The sequence below is a fragment of the Bombus terrestris genome, chromosome 11 (genome assembly GCF_910591885.1).
Source record: "Bombus terrestris chromosome 11, iyBomTerr1.2, whole genome shotgun sequence".
NCBI classification, from domain to species: Eukaryota; Metazoa; Arthropoda; class Insecta; order Hymenoptera; family Apidae; genus Bombus; species Bombus terrestris.
The window spans coordinates 15,134,472-15,162,099 of NC_063279.1; the positions used below are offsets into that span (position 1 = coordinate 15,134,472).

General features: G+C 31.4%; 2 protein-coding genes across 3 annotated transcripts in view; one reads left to right on the forward strand and one right to left on the reverse strand.

Annotated features, from left to right (window-relative positions):
* The window catches only part of LOC125385994, a 120,620-nt gene extending 107,591 nt beyond the window's left edge, over window positions 1-13,029 (forward strand). Inside the window, exons 60-67 of one of the 2 annotated variants that reach the window (XM_048410359.1) lie at window positions 4,201-4,241; window positions 4,346-4,528; window positions 4,602-4,713; window positions 4,786-5,006; window positions 5,086-5,250; window positions 5,395-5,587; window positions 5,661-5,898; window positions 12,844-13,029. In XM_048410359.1, the coding sequence (XP_048266316.1) occupies window positions 4,201-4,241; window positions 4,346-4,528; window positions 4,602-4,713; window positions 4,786-5,006; window positions 5,086-5,250; window positions 5,395-5,587; window positions 5,661-5,898; window positions 12,844-12,847 (1,157 nt within the window). In that variant the 3' untranslated portion in view covers window positions 12,848-13,029. Of the gene's footprint in view, window positions 1-4,200; window positions 4,242-4,345; window positions 4,529-4,601; window positions 4,714-4,785; window positions 5,007-5,085; window positions 5,251-5,394; window positions 5,588-5,660; window positions 5,899-12,735; window positions 12,786-12,843 lie in introns of those variants that run through there. The other variant, XM_048410360.1, reaches the window with a different exon arrangement.
* Window positions 13,030-14,361: 1,332 nt separating this feature from the next.
* LOC100646070 (40S ribosomal protein S6) lies at window positions 14,362-16,868 on the reverse strand. The gene is made up of 4 exons (XM_048409855.1): window positions 16,611-16,868; window positions 16,400-16,545; window positions 14,785-14,985; window positions 14,362-14,683 (listed from the first exon to the last, which is right to left on the reverse strand). The coding sequence occupies exons 1-4, from the start codon at window positions 16,726-16,728 to the stop codon at window positions 14,486-14,488; spliced, it is 663 nt and encodes a 220-aa protein (XP_048265812.1). The 5' UTR covers window positions 16,729-16,868; the 3' UTR covers window positions 14,362-14,485.
* Window positions 16,869-27,628: the final 10,760 nt, after the last annotated feature.

Genomic DNA, 27,628 nt, shown 5'->3' on the forward strand with positions numbered 1-27,628 from the left:
TGCCGTTTGGACTGAAAAATTGCGCCGTCCGTCTTTCGGAGGGCCATTCGCAAGGCCCTAGGCGACCTCGCTCATTCGTACGTTGTTATTTATTTCGATAACGTTCTAGTTATTGCCGACTCGATAGATCAAGCGTTAGGAAGATTGAACACCGTATTAGATACCCTCGTAAAAGCAGGATTCTCTGTTAACTTTGCGAAATGTTCTTTTCTAAAAACATCGGTGCTCTATTTGAGATATGTAATTCATAACGAAGAAGTCCGTCCCAACCCGGGTAAAATACACACCTTAAGTTCTTTACCTGTGCCAACGGCCGCCACACAGTTCAGGCAGTTCATAGGGTTAGCTTCATACTTCCGAAAGTTCATCCCTAAATTCTCACAGGTGATGAAACCCCTGTATGCGCTCATCTCAAATAACAGAAATATAACTTGGACAGATAGGCACGAGAAAATAAGACAACAGGCAGTTTCCGCCCTGACCGACGCGCCGGTGTTAATGATATTCGACCCCAGTTACCCGATAGAACTACATACTGACGCTAGCTCGGAGAGTTACGGGGCGATTTTGACGCATCAAGTCGAAGGTAAAGGCAAAGCAATAGAGTATTACAGCAAAAGAACTACCCTCGCAGAATCTAGGTATAATTCCTACGAACTAGAGACGTTAGCAGTCGTAAACGCAGTCGAGCGTTTCCGTCACTATCTACATGGACGGGAATTTCTTGTCGTCACGGATTGCGACTCGTCGAAAGCGTCGAGTAATAAAGTACATTTAAATGACAGGGACCATCGGTGATGGGCCTACTTGCAGACTTTTGTTTTTGACATTATGTATCTGGAAAGTAAACGGACAGCCCACGTAGATTTCTTCTCGCGAAACCCCGTAGATTTAGACCACCGTAAAATTGATAAAATTGCGGAGAAAGAAATCAATCTGGCCGAAATATCGGAAGACTGGCTACTAGCCGAACAACGTCGTGATTCTCAAACCTTGGAAATCGTCAAGGAATTGCAAAACGATGAGCTCGCGGAAGACACCGCGAATACATACGAATTACGGTCCGGTACTCTTTACCGTAGGATACAAAGAAAAGACAGGACTCTCTGTTTACCTGTAGTCCTAAGAGGTTTTAGATAGTCTGTTATTAACCATGTGCACCAGTCAATTATGCACTTAGGTTGGGAGAAAACGCTCGAGAAACTATACGAGTATTACTGGTTCGAAGGGATGGCGAAGTACGTTCGCCGATTCATTGAGAACTGTCATGCTTGTCAAGTTTCGAAAGCTAGTTCAGGTAAGATACAAGCCGAACTACATCCTATACCTAAGACCAGCATGCCCTGGCATACGGTCCACATGGACATAACAGGCAAGTTGAGTGGTAAAAGCGATTCAAAGGAGTACGTCATTGTTTTGATCAACGTGCTCACTAAATTCGTATACCTGCATCATAATCGTAAGATAGATTTCCATAACACCATTAAAGCGCTTAAATCCGCTATATTTTTATTCGGAAGTCCCTGCCGGATAATAGCAGATCAGGAAAGATGTTCTAAGGGTAAAGAATTTCGAGAATTCTGCGAAAGCAAACGAATTAAAGTTCGCTTGATAGCGACCGGTGCTAGTAGAGCCAATAGACAGGTAGAGCGTGTTATGCGTACATTGAAAATATGTTCACGGTAGTAGAGACGACCGGGCGGTCATGGCAAGACGCGATTGGGGAGATACAATTGGCCCTGAATTGCACCACCAACCGCGTGACTAAGGCGAGCCCACTGAAACTACTAATCGGTAGGACAGCAAGACCGTACGACTTGTTGCTACCTGATAGCGTTGAAGAAAGAGGAATAGACATCTCCGATGTAAGACAACAGGCGACAAAAAAAAAAAAAAAAAAATATAGCAAGTAGCGCCAAACACGACAAAGAAAGATTCGATAACACCAAAGCTAAAGTGGTTAGGTTTAATGTCGGTGATTTCGTACCACGCAAAAACGAGAAAAGAAACCAAACCAAGCTAGAGCCAAAATTCAAGGGTCCATTCGTAATAGCAGAGATTTTGGAAGGGGATAGATATACTTTAAAGACATTAGATGGCAAACGATCGTATAAATACAGTCATGACAGATTAAGAAAATGTCGAATAGTTGCGTTCCTGCTGAGTTGGACGTCTGTAGTGATGACAATGGCAGTGACAATGACGATATGACTACACCGATCTCAGAGGATCATTAACACTATGACTATGACATGTAACATAGTTACATGTAACATGTAACATAGACATGTAACACAAGCCTAGTGTTACCATACACTAGCACACAAGCCTAGTGCGACCACACACTAGCATTCGATATTTCCACACAAGCCTAGTGTGACCACACACTAGCATTCGATATTTCCACACAAGCCTAGTGCGACCACACACTAGCATTCGATATTCCCACATAAGCCTAGTGTGACCACACACTAGCATTCAGTGTCTCCATACACGCCTATTACATCAATGCACTCGTGTTCAGTGTCTCCATACACTGCACTCGCATTCAGTGTCTCCATACACGCCTATTACATCAATGCACTCGTGTTCAGTGTCTCCATACACTGCACTCGCATTCAGTGTCTCCATACACGCCTATTACATCAATGCACCCGTGTTCAGTGTCCCCATACACTGCACTCGCATTCAGTGTCTTCATACACACCTATTACGTCAATGCACCCACACACGCCCAGTGCGGTAATATGATCCAACAAACTGAGACTCGTCCGTGTACGAAATCGAAAATGATCTGTCATGTCATTACGGTCTGACTGGTAACTCACAAAATGCAACTGGCGCTTTGAATACCAATCATAATGCTACTGACTTTTGTGTTTTTTTTCTTCCCTACTTTATCATTGAACGTCCGATCGAAATTTTTGTTGTTAACCTGGGCCCTTGATCTATTTGGACAGTTAGTTAAACCATAAATAAACTAGTGTAATATAATTTAGCTAAACTATAAAGGAGTAAAATATTAGTCATATCAAGTCTAATGTTGGGAGAACCCAATATTTTAGATCCACCCGAGGACGTGTGATAGTCAGAATGGCCGTGTCGGAGATGAAAGAACACAGGAACCTTCCCTTTGGAACTTTGGGAAGACCCCTAGTATTGTAATTTAGATTTCACCATAGCCGTATTAAGAAACTGTTGTCATTCGATCCGACTGTATTTATTTGAGATTTATGATAGTGAGCTCGGGCTCGAGGCGACAATCAGTCGCCGAACGTAGCCACGGTCAAAGGGATGAACGTTTTGTCTAACAAAGGCATGAAGTAATTCTATAGCTCTCCTTAAAAGAAATACTTGGGACAGGGCACGACGGTAAACGTTTCAATGGTTTCTGCCCCGTGGCTCGCCACACGCAGACTTTGTCCTTCGGGTAAGATGATTGCCAGATGCCAACGCATCTCCACAGTATATGTTTAGCTGGGCGAGGACCCGCTACGAATATTAAGTTTCAATTATACAAAGTCTTTCAAATAGACAAATAGCCTGTGCCCCAACTACGGGAAGATAAGAGAAATCTATCCTTCCACGAACGACGCTTCTCGCTAGCAACTTTCCCCAAGGACGGCTAATATTTTTCTCTAACCACCAACATGGAAATTGACCAATTAACAGCAACGTCAATTTCCCTCACCCTTCGAACGAAGACTTTTCTCCGCGAATCCGATGATCTCGTGCCCTTAGGCACACCCATCATAGTTTTCTTCGACAGCGTCACCGCGACGGAGAGTCATTCTCTCTAGTGCGATCTCATCAGTAATCGACCTGTCTTTCGTATACGTAATAATTGCCCCTTGCTCTAACATACAGTGTAACTTAGACGCTAACGAAGGGTAAAGTTCGTCATCCCGTTGACCGCGGATTCGTTATTGAGCCTAGGATCATTGTCAATAGCTTCTCGAGTATCTAATTATCGCGATTACTTGTCCAATTCCATCATAGTCATATTTGCACTAGTAAATATCTCCTCTATCGCATAACGATCACGTCTAGCGTCAATAGGGATTCGTTTCACGCCCTTAACCCTAACTCTAATCGTAACGCCAACCCGACATATATATATTATGTATATATATAAACATTGTACGTACATATATATATGTATGTAGAATGTTTTATATTTCTTATTTATACTGTTTTCAGTTGTCGATGATGGCGGTGAATCATGGAAATATAGCTTAAGGGTAAATATTTTATAGCCAACTATTTACAAATATTTATAAATGTATTATAATTGTAAAATTATACATTTTTATTTACTTTATAATTAATATTTTATTTTCTTTAGCCTTGTACGGAGTGTCTGTTTGTAGTAATTTTCCATCATTTTGGAGAAGTTCTTGTACCAGTTTTAGTTGAATTAATGCAAAGACATCATCAACCAGTTGACCCGAATAATTTGCATGCTATTCTAGTAAAAGATGCAGTATATAATGCAGTTGGTTTGGCTGCATTTGATTTATACGATGAGGTAAGAACAAAATATCACAAAAAAATCAGTGTAAATAGTCAGTCATCCAGTTTATCACGCTTCTATTTACTAGGTAAATTTTGATCAATGGTTTTCAACTACCTTAAAAGAAGAGTTGAAAATTCGAAGTAACAATTATAGAATTATTAGAAGACGAGTATGTTGGCTTATTGGGCGCTGGACAAGTAAGTAAAGTGCAGCTTTTTAAACAAGTAGGATTTATTATGTAATAATCTTGTATTGTAATAAAATTGCAGCTGTTAAGTTAAGTACAGAGTTAAGACCAGAATTATACAAACTTATGGTTGAAGTTTTGAGTCCTGAAGAAGATCTGGGTGTTCGCTTAGCAGCAAGCGATGCTTTAAAACTTGCGATAGATGATTTTCAATTTAATCCGGAAGAATTCTCGCCATATTTAGAACCAGCATTCTCTTTATTATTTTCGCTCCTAAAAGAAGTAAAAGAATGTGATACCAAGGTATGTATGTATATACTGTTATATGTTACTTTTAAAATATTGTTGTAGTTCGCAAAAACATATTTTAAATAATTTTCAGATGTATGTGTTATACGTGTTATCATTTATGATTGAACGTGCTGGTAGTGAAATAAACCCACTTGTTGGAGCCCTCAGTTCATATTTGCCAGCACTTTGGCAAGAATGTGAAGAACATAATATGCTAAGATGTGCTATAATTTCAACACTTGTACATCTGGAAAAGGTACATATTTTTTATATTGTTTAATGAATTAAACTATATTAATATAAATCAAATTATTAATTTTGATATTGATAAATCAAATATATAACTCAATGATTTTATTAAAAATTTTAAATAATAGATAATATTTGAATTATTTTTTAGGCTTTAGGTTCTGAAAGCGTCCTTATAGAACCACAAGTAGTAGGTGTTATTGCATTAAGTTGTGACGTCAATCAAAATTGTCACGTTTATTTGTTAGAAGATGGCTTGCGATTACGGTCAGCTTTACTGCAAAATGCAGCTGCACCAACATTGGCTATAACGGAACTGACTAAAAATTTGCCTGCTGTATTAGGTTAGTAAATAATTCTATTTGACTATGATTCTTATAAACATGCAGAAAACTTGATGATCTTTATATTTTTCAGAAAAATCATTTGAACATTTAAAATTATGTTTGTATATAGTTCAAGCATATGTAATATTAATTCCCCAAGAATTTTTAAGTCAAAGAGGAGCGATTATAATCGAAACACTTAGGTCACTTTTAGGAGATTTGAACTCGGAAGGAGTTGTAATGATAATGACAGTGTTTGAAATGTGTTTATGTGCTTCACCTCGGCAAAGTGCAAAACTTATTAAACCTGTTTTGATAACTATATTTGAGTGAGTATAGTTGCTTCAGTATGTTATAACAAGTTATGCACATTAATGTTTCTTTGAATTTTGATAGAAATATGTATAAGGAAGAAGAAGTTACGATGACGATGACTATGTATTTATCTATCGTGGCAACAGAACGTTATACGTTATGTCGTAACAGTATATAACGTTATACGTTGTATCGTAATACTATATAACATTATACGTTATATCGTAATAGTATAGGGTCATACGTTATGTCTTAATACTATGTAACGTTATACGTTATATCGTAATAGTATATAACGTTATACGTTATATCGTAGTACTATATGGCATTATACGTTATATCGTAATAGTATAGCGTTATACGTTATGTCGTAATACTATATAACGTTATACGTTATATCGTAATAGTATAGCGTTATACGTTATGTCGTAATACTATATAACGATATACGTTGTATAGTAATACTACATAACGTTGTACGTTATATCGTAATGCTATACAGCGTTATACTTTATATCGTAATAGTATATAACGTTATAAGTGGTATCCTAATACTACATAACATTAAACGTTATATCGTAACAGTATATAACGTTAAACGTTATATCGTAACAGTATATAACGTTATACGTTATATCGTAATACTATATAAGGTTATACGGTGTAACGGTATACTACATAACATTATACGTTATATCGCAATATTTTTTAACGTTATACGTTATATCGTAATAGTATAGGGTCATACGTTATGTCTTAATACTATGTAACGTTATACGTTATATCGTAATAGTATATAACGTTATACGTTATATCGTAGTACTATATGGCATTATACGTTATATTGTAATAGTATAGCGTTATACGTTATGTCGTAATACTATATAACGTTATACGTTATATCGTAATAGTAGAGCGTTATACGTTATGTCGTAATACTATATAACGTTATACGTTATATAGTAATACTACATAACGTTGTACGTTATATCGTAATGCTATACAGCGTTATACTTTATATCGTAATAGTATATAACGTTATAAGTGGTATCCTAATACTACATAACATTAAACGTTATATCGTAACAGTATATAACGTTAAACGTTATATCGTAACAGTATATAACGTTATACGTTATATCGTAATACTATATAAGGTTATACGTTGTAACTGTATACTACATAACGTTATACGTTATATCGTAATGTGATATAACGTTATACGTTATATTGTAATACTATATAACGTTATACGTTGTAACTGTATACTACATAACATTATACGTTATATCGCAATATTTTTTAACGTTATACGTTATATCGTAATACTATACAACGTTATACGTTATATCGTAATACTATATAGCATTATACGTTATATCGTAATAATATAGCGTTATACGTTATGTCGTAATACTATATAACGTTATACATTATAGCGTAATACTATATAACGTTATACGTTATATCGAAATACTATACAACGTTATACGTTATATCGTAATACTATATAACGTTATACGTTGTATCGGTATACTACATAACGTTATACTTTATATAGTAATGCTATTCAACGTTATGCATTATATTCTAACACTATACAACGTTATACGTTACATCGTAGTACTATAGAACGTTATACGTTATATCGCAATGATATATAACGTTCTAAGTTATATCGTAATGTTATATAACGTTATACGTTATATCGTAATGTGATATAACGTTATACGTTATATTGTAATACTATATAACGTTATACGTTGTAACTGTATACTACATAACATTATACGTTATATCGCAATATTTTTTAACGTTATACGTTATATCGTAATACTATATAACGTTATACGTTGTATCGGTATACTACATAACGTTATACTTTATATAGTAATGCTATTCAACGTTATGCATTATATTCTAACACTATACAACGTTATACGTTACATCGTAGTACTATAGAACGTTATACGTTATATCGCAATGATATATAACGTTCTAAGTTATATCGAAATACTATACAACGTTATACGTTATATCGTAATACTATATAGCATTATACGTTATATCGTAATAGTATAGCGTTATACGTTATGTCGTAATACTATATAACGTTATACATTATATCGTAATACTATATAACGTTATACGTTATATCGAAATACTATACAACGTTATACGTTATATCGTAATACTATGTAACGTTATACGTAGTAACTGCATACTACAAAACGTTACACGTTATATCGTAATGTTATATAACGTTATACGTTATATCGTAGTACTATGTAACGTTATACGTTGTAACGGTATACTACATAACGTTATACGTTATAACATAATGCTATATAACGTTATGTGTTATATCGTAATACTACATGACGTTATACGATATATCGTAAACATATGTAACGTTATACGTTATATCGTAATGCTATATAGCGTTATACATTATATCGTAATACTATATAACGTTATACGTTATGTCGTAATACTATATAACGTTATACGTTGTAACCGTATACTACGTAACGTTATACGTTATATCGTAATGTGATGTAACGTTATACGTTATATTGTAATACTATATAACGTTATACGTTGTAACTGTATACTACATAACGTTATACGTTATATCGTAATATTATTTAACGTTATACGTTATATCGTAATACTATATAACGTTATACGTTATATCGAAATACTATACAACGTTATAGGTTATTACGTAACAGTATATAACATTATGCGTTATTACGTAGTAGTATATAACGTGATACGTTATTTCGTAATAGTATATAACGTGATACGTTATTACGTAATAGTATATATCGCTATACGTTATATGGTAATAATATACAACGTTATACGTGATATGGTAATACTACATAACGCTATACGTTATTACGTAATAGTATATAACGTGATAGGTTATTACGTAATAGGATATACCGTCATACGTTATATGGTAATAACATACAACGTTATACGTAATATAGTGATACTATATAACGTTATAGGTTATTACGTAACAGTATACAACGTTATACGTGATATAGTGATACTATATAACGTTATACGTTATTACGTAATAGTATATAACGTTATACGTTATTACGTAATAGTATATAACGTGATACGTTATTGCGTAACAGTATACAACGTTATACGTGATATGGTAATACTATATAACGTTATACGCTATTACGTAACAGTATACAACGTTATACGTGATATGGTAATACTATATAACGTGATACGTTATTACGTAACAGTATACAACGTTATACGTTATATGATAGTACTATATAATGTCATACGTTATTACGTAATATTATATATCGTTATACGTTATATGGTAATAATACGCAACGTTATACGTTATGTGGCAATACCATATAACGTTATACGTTATTACGTAATATTATATATCGTTATACGTTATATGGTAATAATACACAACGTTATACGTTATGTGGCAATACCGTATAACGTTATACGTTATTACGTAATAGGATATACCGTTATACGTTATATGGTAATAATATACAACGTTATGCGTGATATAGTGATACTATATAACGTTATACGTTATTACGTAATAGTATATAACGTTATACGTTATTACGTAATAGTATATAACGTGATACGTTATTACGTAACAGTATACAACGTTATACGTGATATGGTAATAGTATATAACGTGATACGCTATTACGTAACAGTATACAACGTTATACGTGATATGGTAATACTATATAACGTGATACGTTATTACGTAACAGTATACAACGTTATACGTTATATGATAGTACTATATAATGTCATACGTTATTACGTAATATTATATATCGTTATACGTTATATGGTAATAATACACAACGTTATACGTTATGTGGCAATACCATATAACGTTATACGTTATTACGTAATAGTATATATCGTTATACGTTATATGGTAATAATACACAACGTTATACGTTATGTGGCAATACCGTATAACGTTATACGTTATTACGTAATAGGATATACCGTTATACGTTATATGGTAATAATATACAACGTTATACGTGATATAGTGATACTATATAACGTTATACGTTATTACGTAATAGTATATAACGTTATACGTTATTACGTAATAGTATATAACGTGATACGTTATTACGTAACAGTATACAACGTTATACGTGATATGGTAATACTATATAACGTTATACGCTATTACGTAACAGTATACAACGTTATACGTGATATGGTAATACTATATAACGTGATACGTTATTACGTAACAGTATACAACGTTATACGTTATATGATAGTACTATATAACGTCATACGTTATTACGTAATATTATATATCGTTATACGTTATATGGTAATAATACACAACGTTATACGTTATGTGGCAATACCATATAACGTTATACGTTATTACGTAATATTATATATCGTTATACGTTATATGGTAATAATACACAACGTTATATGTTATGTGGCAATACCATATAACGTTATACGTTATTACGTAATAGGATATACCGTTATACGTTATATGGTAATAATATACAACGTTATACGTGATATAGTGATACTATATAACGTTATACGTTATTACGTAATAGTATATAACGTTATACGTTATTACGTAATAGTATATAACGTGATACGTTATTACGTAACAGTATACAACGTTATACGTGATATGGTAATACTATATAACGTTATACGCTATTACGTAACAGTATACAACGTTATACGTGATATGGTAATACTATATAACGTGATACGTTGTTACGTAACAGTATACAACGTTATACGTTATATGATAGTACTATATAATGTCATACGTTATTACGTAATATTATATATCGTTATACGTTATATGGTAATAATACACAACATTATACGTTATGTGGCAATACCATATAACGTTATACGTTATTACGTAATATTATATATCGTTATACGTTATATGGTAATAATACACAACGTTATACGTTATGTGGCAATACCGTATAACGTTATACGTTATTACGTAATAGGATATACCGTTATACGTTATATGGTAATAATATACAACGTTATACGTGATATAGTGATACTATATAACGTTATACGTTATTACGTAATAGTATATAACGTTATACGTTATTACGTAATAGTATATAACGTGATACGTTATTACGTAACAGTATACAACGTTATACGTGATATGGTAATACTATATAACGTTATACGCTATTACGTAACAGTATACAACGTTATACGTGATATGGTAATACTATATAACGTGATACGTTATTACGTAACAGTATACAACGTTATACGTTATATGATAGTACTATATAACGTCATACGTTATTACGTAATATTATATATCGTTATACGTTATATGGTAATAATACACAACGTTATACGTTATGTGGCAATACCATATAACGTTATACGTTATTACGTAATATTATATATCGTTATACGTTATATGGTAATAATACACAACGTTATATGTTATGTGGCAATACCATATAACGTTATACGTTATTACGTAATAGGATATACCGTTATACGTTATATGGTAATAATATACAACGTTATACGTGATATAGTGATACTATATAACGTTATACGTTATTACGTAATAGTATATAACGTTATACGTTTTTACGTAATAGTATATAACGTGATACGCTATTACGTAACAGTATACAACGTTATACGTGATATGGTAATACTATATAACGTTATACGCTATTACGTAACAGTATACAACGTTATACGTGATATGGTAATACTATATAACGTGATACGTTATTACGTAACAGTATACAACGTTATACGTTATATGATAGTACTATATAACGTCATACGTTATTACGTAATATTATATATCGTTATACGTTATATGGTAATAATACACAACGTTATACGTTATGTGGCAATACCATATAACGTTATACGTTATTACGTAATATTATATATCGTTATACGTTATATGGTAATAATACACAACGTTATATGTTATGTGGCAATACCATATAACGTTATACGTTATTACGTAATAGGTTATACCGTTATACGTTATATGGTAATAATATACAACGTTATACGTGATATAGTGATACTATATAACGTTATACGTTATTACGTAATAGTATATAACGTTATACGTTTTTACGTAATAGTATATAACGTGATACGTTATTACGTAACAGTATACAACGTTATACGTGATATGGTAATACTATATAACGTTATACGTTATTACGTAACAGTATACAACGTTATACGTTATATGATAGTACTATATAACGTCATACGTTATTACGTAATATTATATATCGTTATACGTTATATGGTAATAATACACAACGTTATACGTTATGTGGCAATACCATATAACGTTATACGTTATTACGTAATATTATATATCGTTATACGTTATATGGTAATAATACACAACGTTATATGTTATGTGGCAATACCATATAACGTTATACGTTATTACGTAATAGGTTATACCGTTATACGTTATATGGTAATAATATACAACGTTATACGTGATATAGTGATACTATATAACGTTATACGTTATTACGTAATAGTATATAACGTTATACGTTTTTACGTAATAGTATATAACGTGATACGTTATTACGTAACAGTATACAACGTTATACGTGATATGGTAATACTATATAACGTTATACGCTATTACGTAACAGTATACAACGTTATACGTGATATGGTAATACTATATAACGTGATACGTTATTACGTAACAGTATACAACTTTATACGTTATATGATAGTGCTATATAACGTCATACGTTATTATTATTACGAAAAAGCTGAAACGAGCACAACGAACGGCCCTGTGCATAACAACGACGGCATACCGTACCGTCTCCCACGCGGCACTTTGCGTGTTGACCGGGAATCTCCTGATTTACGTAAAGATAAAGATGCTCGGAGAGACCTACGAGAGGAACAAGATCCATGAGTCCAGGATTGGCGCTGATGACGGCTGCAAGCTGAAGGAGGAACTGGAGGCGATTCGCAAGAAGGCCCAAGAGGAGTGGCAGAAGGAATGGAACAGCTACAAAAAGGAGAATGTCACGAAGAAATTAATACCGAGTGCGCTGCTATTTACCAAAAAGAAGATGGACATCGATCACCACACCATGCAGCTTCTAACCGGGCATGGGAGCTTCGGTGTCTATAGGAAGAGGATTGGCAAGGACAGCGACAGCAACTGTCTCAACTGTGGAGACCCTAACGACGATGCAGAGCACGCCCTCTTCGCGTGCCCGAAGTGAAAGGACAGAAGGATCGAGCTGGAGAACGCTCTTGGCGAGAAGATAGGCGTGGACAATCTGATCGCCACGGTGACCGCCAAGAACGAGAGCTGGAATAAATTCAGGCAATTCTGCAAGACCGTCATGTGTCACAGGAGGGTGACAGCGAGGGCCTGGGAAGAGGCAAGGAGGAGAACGAGTGAAACAACAACTACGCGGAGCAATGAAGGCAAGAATACAAAAGAACGAAAAACCGCAGAAGGAGATCAGCCCAGTATCCTGAACTGGCTGAGAAGATGACATGAGCAGTAACTGCCCGAAGAGGTAGATACAACGGGGCACGAAAGGACAACCCTGATGACTGCCGACAGGTTTTACCGGGGTTGTCTGCCCTCAAAGCGGAGGAAGAAGGAGGAGGGGTTTTTAGTGGGTATGGCAACGACATCCGACCGACTCCCACATAACCCAGTGACGCGGGTTACGGGGCATGCGTAATAGCATTTTCCCCTCCTCACGCAAAAAAAAAAAGAGTGATGTAGCCATCGCAAAGTTCATGGGCATCACCACCAGCACGTCATACTAAAGAGAGGAACAGAGTCCTACGACCGTACACGGAACGCCCTGCACCGTACCGAGAGGTATCCATGACCATATCGAAGACATCGCACAACATCTGCAAGGATAGGACAACAATCGGCTGACGCTTTACCACGTTAAGATCTATAATGTTATCTCTGGTAAGGGGGTATTGTAGCGGCACTCGACAACAAATACCGCTACTCGACACTAACCAAGCAACCAACTCTAGGTTTCGAACGTTCGGGACCCGGGTTCGATTCCCGGCGCCCGTGATCCTATTTTTCTTCCACGCATCAAAATGGAAGAATAATTAGCAGTATCCCAGCAGCGACATCTACAGCCGGCAATTACTACTATCACGGACAACATATACCACCTCTACAATACTAATTAAGAATAATATTAAAATAACCATTGATGTTGATGATGAACTCTATAATTCCACCTTAATCATTTCAGAAACTTTAAAAATTACTAATTGCTTAAAATGATAAGCTTCTACCTTACGTATATGCTGTATAAATTTAGACGAGTATAATAGTGTATATATGAACATTACGAATATGGAACATGTAAGTGATATTACAAAAAGACAAGATATTACAAAAAAAATATAAATATTTATTAGGCTTATATACAGCTAATATTTAATAGGTTTATATACAACATATTTGTACACAATTTGTTAGTTTCATATTGTATTGGACGGTATCATTGCAGTCTTTTACTTTTGAATGGCGGGTGCAGACTGACTGCCCGATTTGGAATCTCGTATAGAAGCACTACGTCTTCGCTTTAGTTCTTCTTGATGTCTATTCTTAGCTTCCTTTTGCCGTTGTGCTAACAGCTTCGCATATTCTGCTGCTTGTTGCTTGCGAGCCAAGCAACGCTTCGTCTTTAGAGCCAGTCTATGCCTCTTTCTCTATATAAACATATTTTTATTTTACTATAAACTCCATACTTTTGAAAAATTTTAACTGAAACAAAACAACAATATAAATATAGATACATATATGTACAAACCTGGAGTGTAAGTGGGGTAATAAGACGTTGAATTTTAGGGGCTTTCGACCGCTGTGGTTTGCCCTCTTTTTGAATTGGTCGTTTCACAACGAATCGACGGACATCATCTTCCTTCGATAAGTTAAATAGTTTGCGAATTTTGCTCGCTCTCTTGGGTCCTAAACGGCGTGGGACTTCCTTGTCAGTTAAATCCGGGATATCCTGTAAGAATTTAATCAACTTATACATTAAATGCTTCTTAGCATTAAAAATGTTCTTTAACACGTTCACGTGGGCGTTGCTATTTGTATTTCTCGCCGTGGGGCAGCACTCGTATGGATTATTATTTGAAGGCCACATGCAATTCATAGATAGCTATTATACGAGTGTGCCCTTGGTTGAAGAAAAAAACTTTGGCAGAAAAAAACATTTATTTGTGGTACTGTAAAAATAAACAAAAAATTTCTACCGCCACAAACGATACAAAAACAAAAACGGGGCCACATTGTGAGTTTTGAAAATCGTAGCAGAGTTAAATTTTTTAAATGGATTGACAAAAGACCAGTTTATATGTTTACTACTTCCAAGAATCACATGTGTACAATTATTCAAGGAAAAAATGATGAAGTAAAGTCTGATATTTTTTTATAACGATGCAAAAAGGGGTGATGACTTATCCTATCAAATGACATCGTACTGTAGTTATTTACGGAAAACCGTTAAATGGTACAAAAAAATTATTATACAATTAATATGAGGGACTTGCCTCATAATTCCGTGGTACATATATCAAAGATAATGTAATAAAGATATTAATATTTTGCAATTTAGAGAAAAAATTATTGTTCATCTTTGACCAATAATCACCACATTGCAGAAATGGCTATTGAAAAGCAAATACCTTCACAAAATGTTCACATTTTCTCCATTCACATAAAGGATCTGTAAGAAAGTCAAGAAAAAGAAGTAAGAAACGTTATAAATGCTTATATAAAAAAAATTAGAGATTATGCCATGAAAAAAAACTAAAAAAATTACGATATACTGCAATCATTGTGAGAGCCAGCCAGCACTTTGTTTCAAGTGCGTTTAAAAATTGCAAATAGAAATAAATAAACAATTAAGGTAAGGTAATTATAATATTGAATTGCTGTGTTTACTATCGAATTTTTGTTTTGTATGTTTATAATATTGAGATGAAATAAAATAAATCCTACTTCTTTTTCATTTAATAGACGTCAAATTTCCATTTAAATTTTCAAATATTTCAAATTGCGATTTTTTCTAGTTACTAAACGAACTACATTTTTGATGGTACGCACCATCTGATAGAACATTCAAGTGTGAGTCAAGTGTACGCTGCCTGATGCGAGACTCAAGCGCGAGCCACCGGTGATACGCGCCGGCGTGAACGTGTTAATAACTTAACTCACTGATCATTACATCCACAGATATGTTGACTTTTAGTGTATCGCTTGTACACTGAGAAAAAGTATAAATTACATAACACAGTCTCCCAAATCAAAACACTATAGTTAATCTTCCATGTTTACGATAGTATCATAAGATAATAAGACAATTCTAAGATACACCCTGAAACATGGATAATAGATAGAAAGTACAGTCAAATTAATACCTTTTCTCCTTTTTTGACAATGACGAGAGCGAGTACTGAAAGGTTGGAATCGACTATGCATCCATGGACAGATTTACGTTTACGCTCACCATCACGTCTAGGTCTGTAGCATGAATGTCCTTTTGAGAGCAATAAACGTACGCGCCCTAGTTACAGGAATTTTTAAAAAATTAAAATCAAACGAAATTAGAATAAAAAATGCTTGTGTTACCATTAGTCAGAACGCCCTGTTTCATAGGAAATCCTTGTTTATCATTGCCGCCGGAGATACGAACGACATATCCCTTCCATTCGTTACCGAGAGCATCAGCCTCTACTTCTGCGCCCATACGCTTTTCATAAAAAATTCTCAGCTTATGTTCATCGGAGATTTCAAACAGTTTTTGACATCCTGTTGCAGGATACGATACGTTCAACTAAAAAACACAAATATTATACAGCATATGCAAAGATTTATCAGCTTTTGCCAGTTTATTTAATGTACGTAATCAAACAAAAATGTTATATATACATAGCCATATAAAGCTTTATTAAAAAGTTAAAACAAAAATTCAAAATACAAGGGGACTAGTAAGAAACTCGTTATCACTATGCTATAAAATAACAGTAGATACAGCACCTTGTAATAAGGCTTCAATTGATTTATACTTATGAAGCATTTTTTGCTTGATAATAGCCATAAAATATATTCACAAAGGTCGGCTGTTTATACTTGTAGAGTGAAATATAGGTTAAACGTCTAAGACATTTTAATGAGGTTATGCTTACTTTCGTAGTATAATAATGAAAATTGTAAATCTTAATGCTCTATATGAAGAAAATTTAGCCTCTTGCCTTATGATTTAAGTTCCAATAGTGTGTGCCATAAACAACAAGATCAGTCACATGTCAAACCAATTTATGATTTGGCTGAGTGTTCGTGTCTTTTTGTAAATGCATGTGTACAGGCACAATTAATTTTACTTTGCAGGATGTTTGATAAATAAATACTACCAACTGATCATTGAACAAGTAAGATTTATTATCTTGAAGTCAATAATAAATCTAATAAATCAATAACATTTTTATTACAATTTCTAAAAAAACATATTTTAAATTATGAACGTCTTGAAAAAATTTACAAAAATTTAATAATCTTCAATCGTGTGATATCTTTCAAAGCGTATTGGTACATGTAATGCAACTTTACATCTTTTGCACTCCCACGTTGTTTCACTACGTTTTTTATGTTTTGTGCATGCTTTACAAGCTCTTGGTGGCTTTGATTTCGATGGTGTTGGATCTATATGCTTGGGAAAATGACCCCAATGTTTTCCATGCAGTCTCTTTGGTAAATCTCCATTCGATAATCGTCCTTTTCGTATATATTCTGGTAATGGTACATTTTTTTAGTAATGATTGGGCTATTTCAATTCTATATTCAGCATAAGTCTGTTTTTTGTCAGTATTTATTTTGTTGAATAAAATGTACGAGTTAAACAGAGCAATATCAAAGCGGTAAAAGAAAACTTTTCGGTATCCTTTCATACATTTCCTCATCACAGGGAAGCATGCTAGCATTCGGTCTTGCCGGTCAATTCCTATCATTCTGCTATTTTGTGTTTTGAAGAAAGAATATAAATGTCTCGTATATCCTTCCATTTTAATGCCATTATTCCATTGCAGCTTCTCATTATATATTCACCCTTTTTTAATTTTACTTTATAAAAATCTTTTGGCATATTATTTCTGTTCCAGTGCACTGTTCCAACAACATTAGTTTTATTGTTAATTAAAGTTTTACACAGTTTTGGAGAACAATTGTTTAAATATAAAGTATGTCCTTTATGTAATATTGACTGTGATAGCTCTTTGACAACACTTTCAAATGCACTGTTACCAGAATTTATTTTATCACTACCAGTGTATATTTTAAGGTCATAGCAATAACCTGATTTTGACTCACATAATTTATAAAATTTTATACCAAATCTTACCCCTTCTGATGGATTAAATTGTTTATAGGATAAGCGTCTCTTATATTTCATCAATGATTCATCGATAGTAATGTTCTCTTGCATTGTATATACTTCTTTAAATCTTTGATTCAAAAAGTTTATCACAGGTTTTATTTTACATAATTTATCTGTATTGTTAGCCAAATTGTTATCTGCAAAATGCAAACATTTAGTTATTTGCAGAAATCTTTTGAACGGCATTGTTTTTCAGAAAATTGGAGTTTTTATAACTGCTTTCTTAGACCAATTCATTTGAATTGTTGGTTTTTTAACTTCAGCCATTATTATACATAGTGCAAAATATATTTTGATTTCACCACAGTCTATAGGAAACCAAGTTTTATCTATTTTTAGTCTTTTATTTTCATTGTTCATTATTTGGTTTGCGTATCGATTCGTCTCCATGACAATATTTTCCCAAAATATATTATCAAATATTATATTAAAAAAGTCTAATTCTTTTTTGTTTTCACCTAACTGATTCAAAATTGCCACTTTTATGCCAGGAATTTCTGTATAATTCCAGATTTTTGGATCATTAGTCTCTTCTTTCCAAATCCATAGCTGGTTGTTGATGATTACTGTGGTCTTCATCGTCGGTATCATCTTCAATAATCAGTCGCTTACAACGTTATAACGTATATCGTTATATAGTACTACGTTATAACATATAACGTTATATAGTATTACGTTATAACGTATAACGTTATATAGTATTACGTTATAACGTATAACGTTATATGGTATTAAGTTATAACGTATAACGTTATATACTAGTACTATATATCGTGTAACGTTATACAATATTACGTTATAACGTATAACGTTATATAGTATTACGTTATAACGTACAACATTATATAGGATTACGTTATAACGTATAACGTTGTATAGTATTACGTTATAACGTATAACGTTATATTATTACGTTATAACGTATAACGTTATATACTATTACGGTTTGTCGTATAACGTTATATAGTATTACGTTATAACGTACAACGTTATATAGTATTACGTTATAACGTATAACGTTATATAGTATTACGTTATAACGTATAACGTTTTATGGTATTACGTTATAACGTATAACGTTGCATACTATTTCGGTATAACGTGTAACGTTATCTAGTATTACGTTATAACGTATATCGTTATATAGTATTTCGGCATAACGTATAACGTTATATAGTATTACATTATAACGTATAAGGTTATAAACTATTACGGTATAACGTATAACGTTATATAGTAATACGTTATAACGTACGACGTTATATAGTATTACGTTATAACGTACAACGTTATATACTAATACTATACAACGTATAACGTTATATAGTACTACGTTATAACGTATAAGGTTGTATACTATTACGGTATAACGTATAACGTTATATAGTATTGCGTTATAACGTATAACGTTATATACTATTTCGGCATAACGTATAACGTTATATAGTATTACATTATAACGTATAAGGTTATAAACTATTACGGTATAACGTATAACGTTGTATACTATTACGGTATAACGTATAACGTGATACAGTATTACGTTGTAACGTGTAACGTTATATAGTATTACGTTATAACGCATAACGTTATATAGTATTACGTTATAACGTATAACGTTATATTATTACGTTATAACGTATAACGTTATATACTATTACGGTATATCGTATAACGTTATATAGTATTACGTTATAACGTACAACGTTATATAGTATTACGTTATAACGTATAACGTTATATACTATTACGGTATAACGTATGACGTTATATACTATTACGGTATAACGTATAACGTTATATAGTATTACGTTATAACGTACGACGTTATATAGTATTACGTTATAACGTACAACGTTATATACTAATACTATACAACGTATAACGTTATATAGTTCTACGTTATAACGTATAACGTTGTATACTATTACGGTATATCGTACAACGTTATATAGCATTACGTTATAACGTATAACGTTATATAGTAGTACGATATAACGTATAACGTTATATAGTATTACATTATAACGTATAACGTTATATAGTACTACGTTATAACGTATAACGTTGTATACTATTACGGTATAACGTATAACGTTATATAGTATTGCGTTATAACGTATAACGTTATATACTATTTCGGCATAACGTATAACGTTATATAGTATTACATTATAACGTATAAGGTTATAAACTATTACGGTATAACGTATAACGTTGTATACTATTACGGTATAACGTATAACGTTATATAGTATTGCGTTATAACGTATAACGTTATATACTATTTCGGTATAACGTATAACGTTATATAGTATTACATTATAACGTATAAGGTTATAAACTATTACGGTATAACGTATATCGTTGTATACTATTACGGTATAACGTATAACGTTATATAGTATTACCTTATAACGAATAACGTTATATAGTATTACGTTATAACGTATAACGTTATATAGTAGTACGTTATAACGTATAACGTTATATACTATTTCGGTATAACGTATAACGTTATATAGTATTACATTATAACGTATAAGGTTATAAACTATTACGGTATAACGTATAACGTTATATAGTATTACGTTATAACGTATATCGTTGTATAGTATTACGTTATAACGTATAACGTTATATACTATTACGGTATAACGTATGACGTTATATACTATTACGGTATAACGTATAACGTTATATAGTATTACGTTATAACGTACAACGTAATATAGTATTACGTTATAACGTATAACGTTATATAGTATTACGTTATAACGTATAACGTTATATGGCATTACGTTATAACGTATAACGTTATATACTAGTACTATATATCGTGTAACGTTATATAATATTACGTTATAACGTATAACGTGATAGAGTATTACGTTATAACGTGTAACGTTATATAGTATTACGTTATAACGCATAACGTTATATAGTATTACGTTATAACGTATAACGTTATATTATTACGTTATAACGTATAACGTTATATACTATTACGGTTTGTCGTATAACGTTATATAGTATTACGTTATAACGTACAACGTTATATAGTATTACGTTATAACGTATAACGTTATATAGTATTACGTTATAACGTATAACGTTTTATGGTATTACGTTATAACGTATAACGTTGCATACTATTTCGGTATAACGTGTAACGTTATATAGTATTACGTTATAACGTATATCGTTATATAGTATTACGTTATAACGTATAACGTTATATACTATTACGGTATAACGTATGACGTTATATACTATTACGGTATAACGTATAACGTTATATAGAAATACGTTATAATGTACGACGTTATATAGTATTACGTTATAACGTACAACGTTATATACTAATACTATACAACGTATAACGTTATATAGTACTACGTTATAACGTATAACGTTGCATACTATTACGGTATATCGTACAACGTTATATAGCATTACGTTATAACGTATAACGTTATATAGTAGTACGATATAACGTATAACGTTATGTAGTATTACATTATAACGTATAACGTTATATAGTACTACGTTATAACGTATAACGTTGTATACTATTACGGTATAACGTATAACGTTATATAGTATTGCGTTATAACGTATAACGTTATATACTATTTCGGCATAACGTATAACGTTATATAGTATTACTTTATAACGTATAAGGTTATAAACTATTACGGTATAACGTATAACGTTGTATACTATTACGGTATAACGTATAACGTGATACAGTATTACGTTGTAACGTGTAACGTTATATAGTATTACGTTATAACGCATAACGTTATATAGTATTACGTTATAACGTATAACGTTATATTATTACGTTATAACGTATAACGTTATATACTATTACGGTATATCGTATAACGTTATATAGTATTACGTTATAACGTACAACGTTATATAGTATTACGTTATAACGTATAACGTTATATACTATTACGGTATAACGTATGACGTTATATACTATTACGGTATAACGTATAACGTTATATAGTATTACGTTATAACGTACGACGTTATATAGTATTACGTTATAACTTACAACGTTATATACTAATACTATACAACGTATAACGTTATATAGTACTACGTTATAACGTATAACGTTGTATACTATTACGGTATATCGTACAACGTTATATAGCATTACGTTATAACGTATAACGTTATATAGTAGTACGATATAACGTATAACGTTATATAGTATTACATTATAACGTATAACGATATATAGTACTACGTTATAACGTATAACGTTGTATACTATTACGGTATAACGTATAACGTTATATAGTATTGTGTTATAACGTATAACGTTATATACTATTTCGGCATAACGTATAACGTTATATAGTATTACATTATAACGTATAAGGTTATAAACTATTACGGTATAACGTATAACGTTGTATACTATTACGGTATAACGTATAACGTTATATAGTATTGCGTTATAACGTATAACGTTATATACTATTTCGGTATAACGTATAACGTTATATAGTATTACATTATAACGTATAAGGTTATAAACTATTACGGTATAACGTATATCGTTGTATACTATTACGGTATAACGTATAACGTTATATAGTATTACCTTATAACGAATAACGTTATATAGTATTACGTTATAACGTATAACGTTATATAGTAGTACGTTATAACGTATAACGTTATATACTATTTCGGTATAACGTATAACGTTATATAGTATTACGGTATAACGTATAACGTTATATAGTATTACGTTGTAACGTATAACGTTATATGGTATTACGTTATAACGTATAACGTTATATAGTATTACGTTATAACGTATATTGTTATACAGTACTACGTTATAACGTATAACGTTATATAGTATTACGTTATAACGTACAACGTTATATAGTGTTACGTTATAACGTATAACGTTATATGGTATTACGTTGTAACGTATAACATTATATACTATTTCGGTATAACGTGTAACGTTATATAGTATTACGTTATAACGTATATCGTTATATAGTATTACGTTATAACGTATAACGTTTTATAGCATTACGTTATAACGTACAAGGTTATATACTAACACTATACAACGCGTAACGTTATATTGTATTACGTTATAACGTATAACGTTGCATACTATTACGGTATAATGTATAACGTTATATAGTATTACGTTATAACGCACAACGTTATTTAGTATTACGTTATAACGTATAACGTTATATAGTATTACGTTATAACGTATAACGTTATACAGTATTGCGTTATAACGTATAACGTTATATACTATTTCGGTATAACGTATAACGTTATATAGTATTACATTATAACGTATAAGGTTATAAACTATTACGGTATAACGTATAACGTTGTATACTATTACGGTATAACGTATAACGTTATATAGTATTGCGTTATAACGTATAACGTTATATACTATTTCGGTATAACGTGTAACGGTATATAGTATCACGTTCTAACGTATATCGTTATATAGTATTACGTTATAACGTATAACGTTATATAGTATTACGTTATAACGTATAACGTTTTATGGTATTACGTTATAACGTATAACATTATATACTATTTTGGTATAACGTGTAACGTTATATAGTATTACGTTATAACGTATATCGTTATAGAGTATTACGTTATAACATATAACGTTATATAGTATTACGTTATAACGTATAACGTTATATGGTATTACGTTATAACCTATAACATTATATACTACTTCGGTATAACGTGTAACGTTATATAGTATTACGTTATAACGTATATCGTTATATAGTATTACGTTATAACGTATAACGTTATATACTATTACGGTATAACGTATGACGTTATATACTATTACGGTATAACGTATAACGTTATATAGTATTACGTTGTAACGTATAACGTTATATGGTATTACGTTATAACGTATAACGTTATATAGTATTACGTTGTAACGTATAACGTTATATGGTATTACGTTATAACGTATAACGTTATATAGTATTACGTTATAACGTACAACGTTATATAGTATTACGTTATAACGTATAACGTTATATAGTATTACGTTATAACGTATAACGTTATATGGTATTACGTTATAACGTATAACATTATATACTATTTCGGTATAACGTGTAACGGTATATAGTATCATGTTATAACGTATATCGTTATATAGTATTACGTTATAACATATAACGTTATATAGTATTACGTTATAAGGTATATTGTTATACAGTACTACGTTATAACGTATAACGGTATATAGTATTACGTTATAACGTGTAACGTTATATAGTATTACGTTATAACGTATAACGTTATATGGTATTACGTTATAACGTATAACGTTATATACTAGTACTATATATCGTGTAACGTTATATAATATTACGTTATAACGTATAACGTTATACAGTATTACGTTGTAACGTGTAACGTTATATAGTATTACGTTATAACGCATAACGTTATATAGTATTACGTTATAACGTATAACGTTATATTATTACGTTATAACGTATAACGTTATATACTATTACGGTATATCGTATAACGTTATATAGTATTACGTTATAACGTACAACGTTATATAGTATTACGTTATAACGCATATCGTTATATAGTATTACGTTATAACGTATAACGTTATATACTATTACGGTATAACGTATGACGTTATATACTATTATGGTATAACGTATAACGTTATATAGTATTACGTTGTAACGTATAACGTTATATGGTATTACGTTATAACGTATAACGTTATATAGTATTACGTTATAACGTATAACGTTATATGGTATTACGTTATAACGTATAACGTTATATACTAGTACTATATATCGTGTAACGTTATACAATATTACGTTATAACGTATAACGTTATATAGTATTACGTTATAACGTACAACGTTATAGAGTATTACGTTATAACGTATAACGTTATATAGTATTACGTTATAACGTATAACGTTATATGGCATTACGTTATAACGTATAACGTTATATAGTATTATATATACTAGTACTATATATCGTGTAACGTTATATAATATTACGTTATAACGTATAACGTGATACAGTATTACGTTATAACGTGTAACGTTATATAGTATTACGATATAACGCATAACGTTATATAGTATTACGTTATAACGTATAACGTTATATTATTACGTTATAACGTATAACGTTATATACTATTACGGTATGTCGTATAACGTTATATAGTATTACGTTATAACGTACAACGTTATATAGTATTACGTTATAACGTATAATGTTTTATGGTATTACGTTATAACGTATAACGTTGCATACTATTCCGGTATAACGTGTAACGTTATATAGTATTACGTTATAACGTATATCGTTATATAGTATTACGTTATAACGTATAACGTTATATAGTATTACGTTATAACGTATAACGTTATATAGTAGTACGATATAACGTATAACGTTCTATAGTATTACATTATAACGTATAACGTTATATAGCACTACGTTATAACGTATAACGTTGTATACTATTACGGTATAACGTATAACGTTATATAGTATTGCGTTATAACGTATAACGTTATATACTATTTCGGCATAACGTATAAGGTTATATAGTATTACATTATAACGTATAAGGTTATAAACTATTACGGTATAGCGTATAACGTTGTATACTATTACGGTATAACGTATAACGTTATATAGTATTGCGTTATAACGTATAACGTTATATAGTATTTCGGTATAACGTATAACGTTATATAGTATTACATTATAACGAATAACGTTATATAGTATTACGTTATAACGTATAACGTTATATAGTAGTACGTTATAACGTATAGCGTTATATACTATTTCGGTATAACGTATAACGTTATATAGTATTACATTATAACGTATAAGGTTATAAACCATTACGGTATAACGTATAACGTTATATAGTATTACGTTATAACGTATATCGTTATATAGTATTACGTTATAACGTATAACGTTATATACTATTTCGGTATAACGTATAACGTTATATAGTATTACATTATAACGTATAAGGTTATAAACTATTACGGTATAACGTATATCGTTGTATACTATTACGGTATAACGTATAACGTTATATAGTATTACCTTATAACGAATAACGTTATATAGTATTACGTTATAACGTATAACGTTATATAGTAGTACGTTATAACGTATAACGTTATATACTATTTCGGTATAACGTATAACGTTATATAGTATTACATTATAACGTATAAGGTTATAAACTATTACGGTATAACGTATAACGTTATATAGTATTACGTTATAACGTATATCGTTGTATAGTATTACGTTATAACGTATAACGTTATATACTATTACGGTATAACGTATGACGTTATATACTATTACGGTATAACGTATAACGTTATATAGTATTACGTTATAACGTACAACGTAATATAGTATTACGTTATAACGTATAACGTTATATAGTATTACGTTATAACGTATAACGTTATATGGCATTACGTTATAACGTATAACGTTATATACTAGTACTATATATCGTGTAACGTTATATAATATTACGTTATAACGTATAACGTGATAGAGTATTACGTTATAACGTGTAACGTTATATAGTATTACGTTATAACGCATAACGTTATATAGTATTACGTTATAACGTATAACGTTATATTATTACGTTATAACGTATAACGTTATATACTATTACGGTTTGTCGTATAACGTTATATAGTATTACGTTATAACGTACAACGTTATATAGTATTACGTTATAACGTATAACGTTATATAGTATTACGTTATAACGTATAACGTTTTATGGTATTACGTTATAACGTATAACGTTGCATACTATTTCGGTATAACGTGTAACGTTATATAGTATTACGTTATAACGTATATCGTTATATAGTATTACGTTATAACATATAACGTTATATAGTATTACGTTATAACGTATAACGTTATATGGTATTACGTTATAACGTATAACATTATATACTACTTCGGTATAACGTGTAACGTTATATAGAAATACGTTATAATGTACGACGTTATATAGTATTACGTTATAACGTACAACGTTATATACTAATACTATACAACGTATAACGTTATATAGTACTACGTTATAACGTATAACGTTGCATAC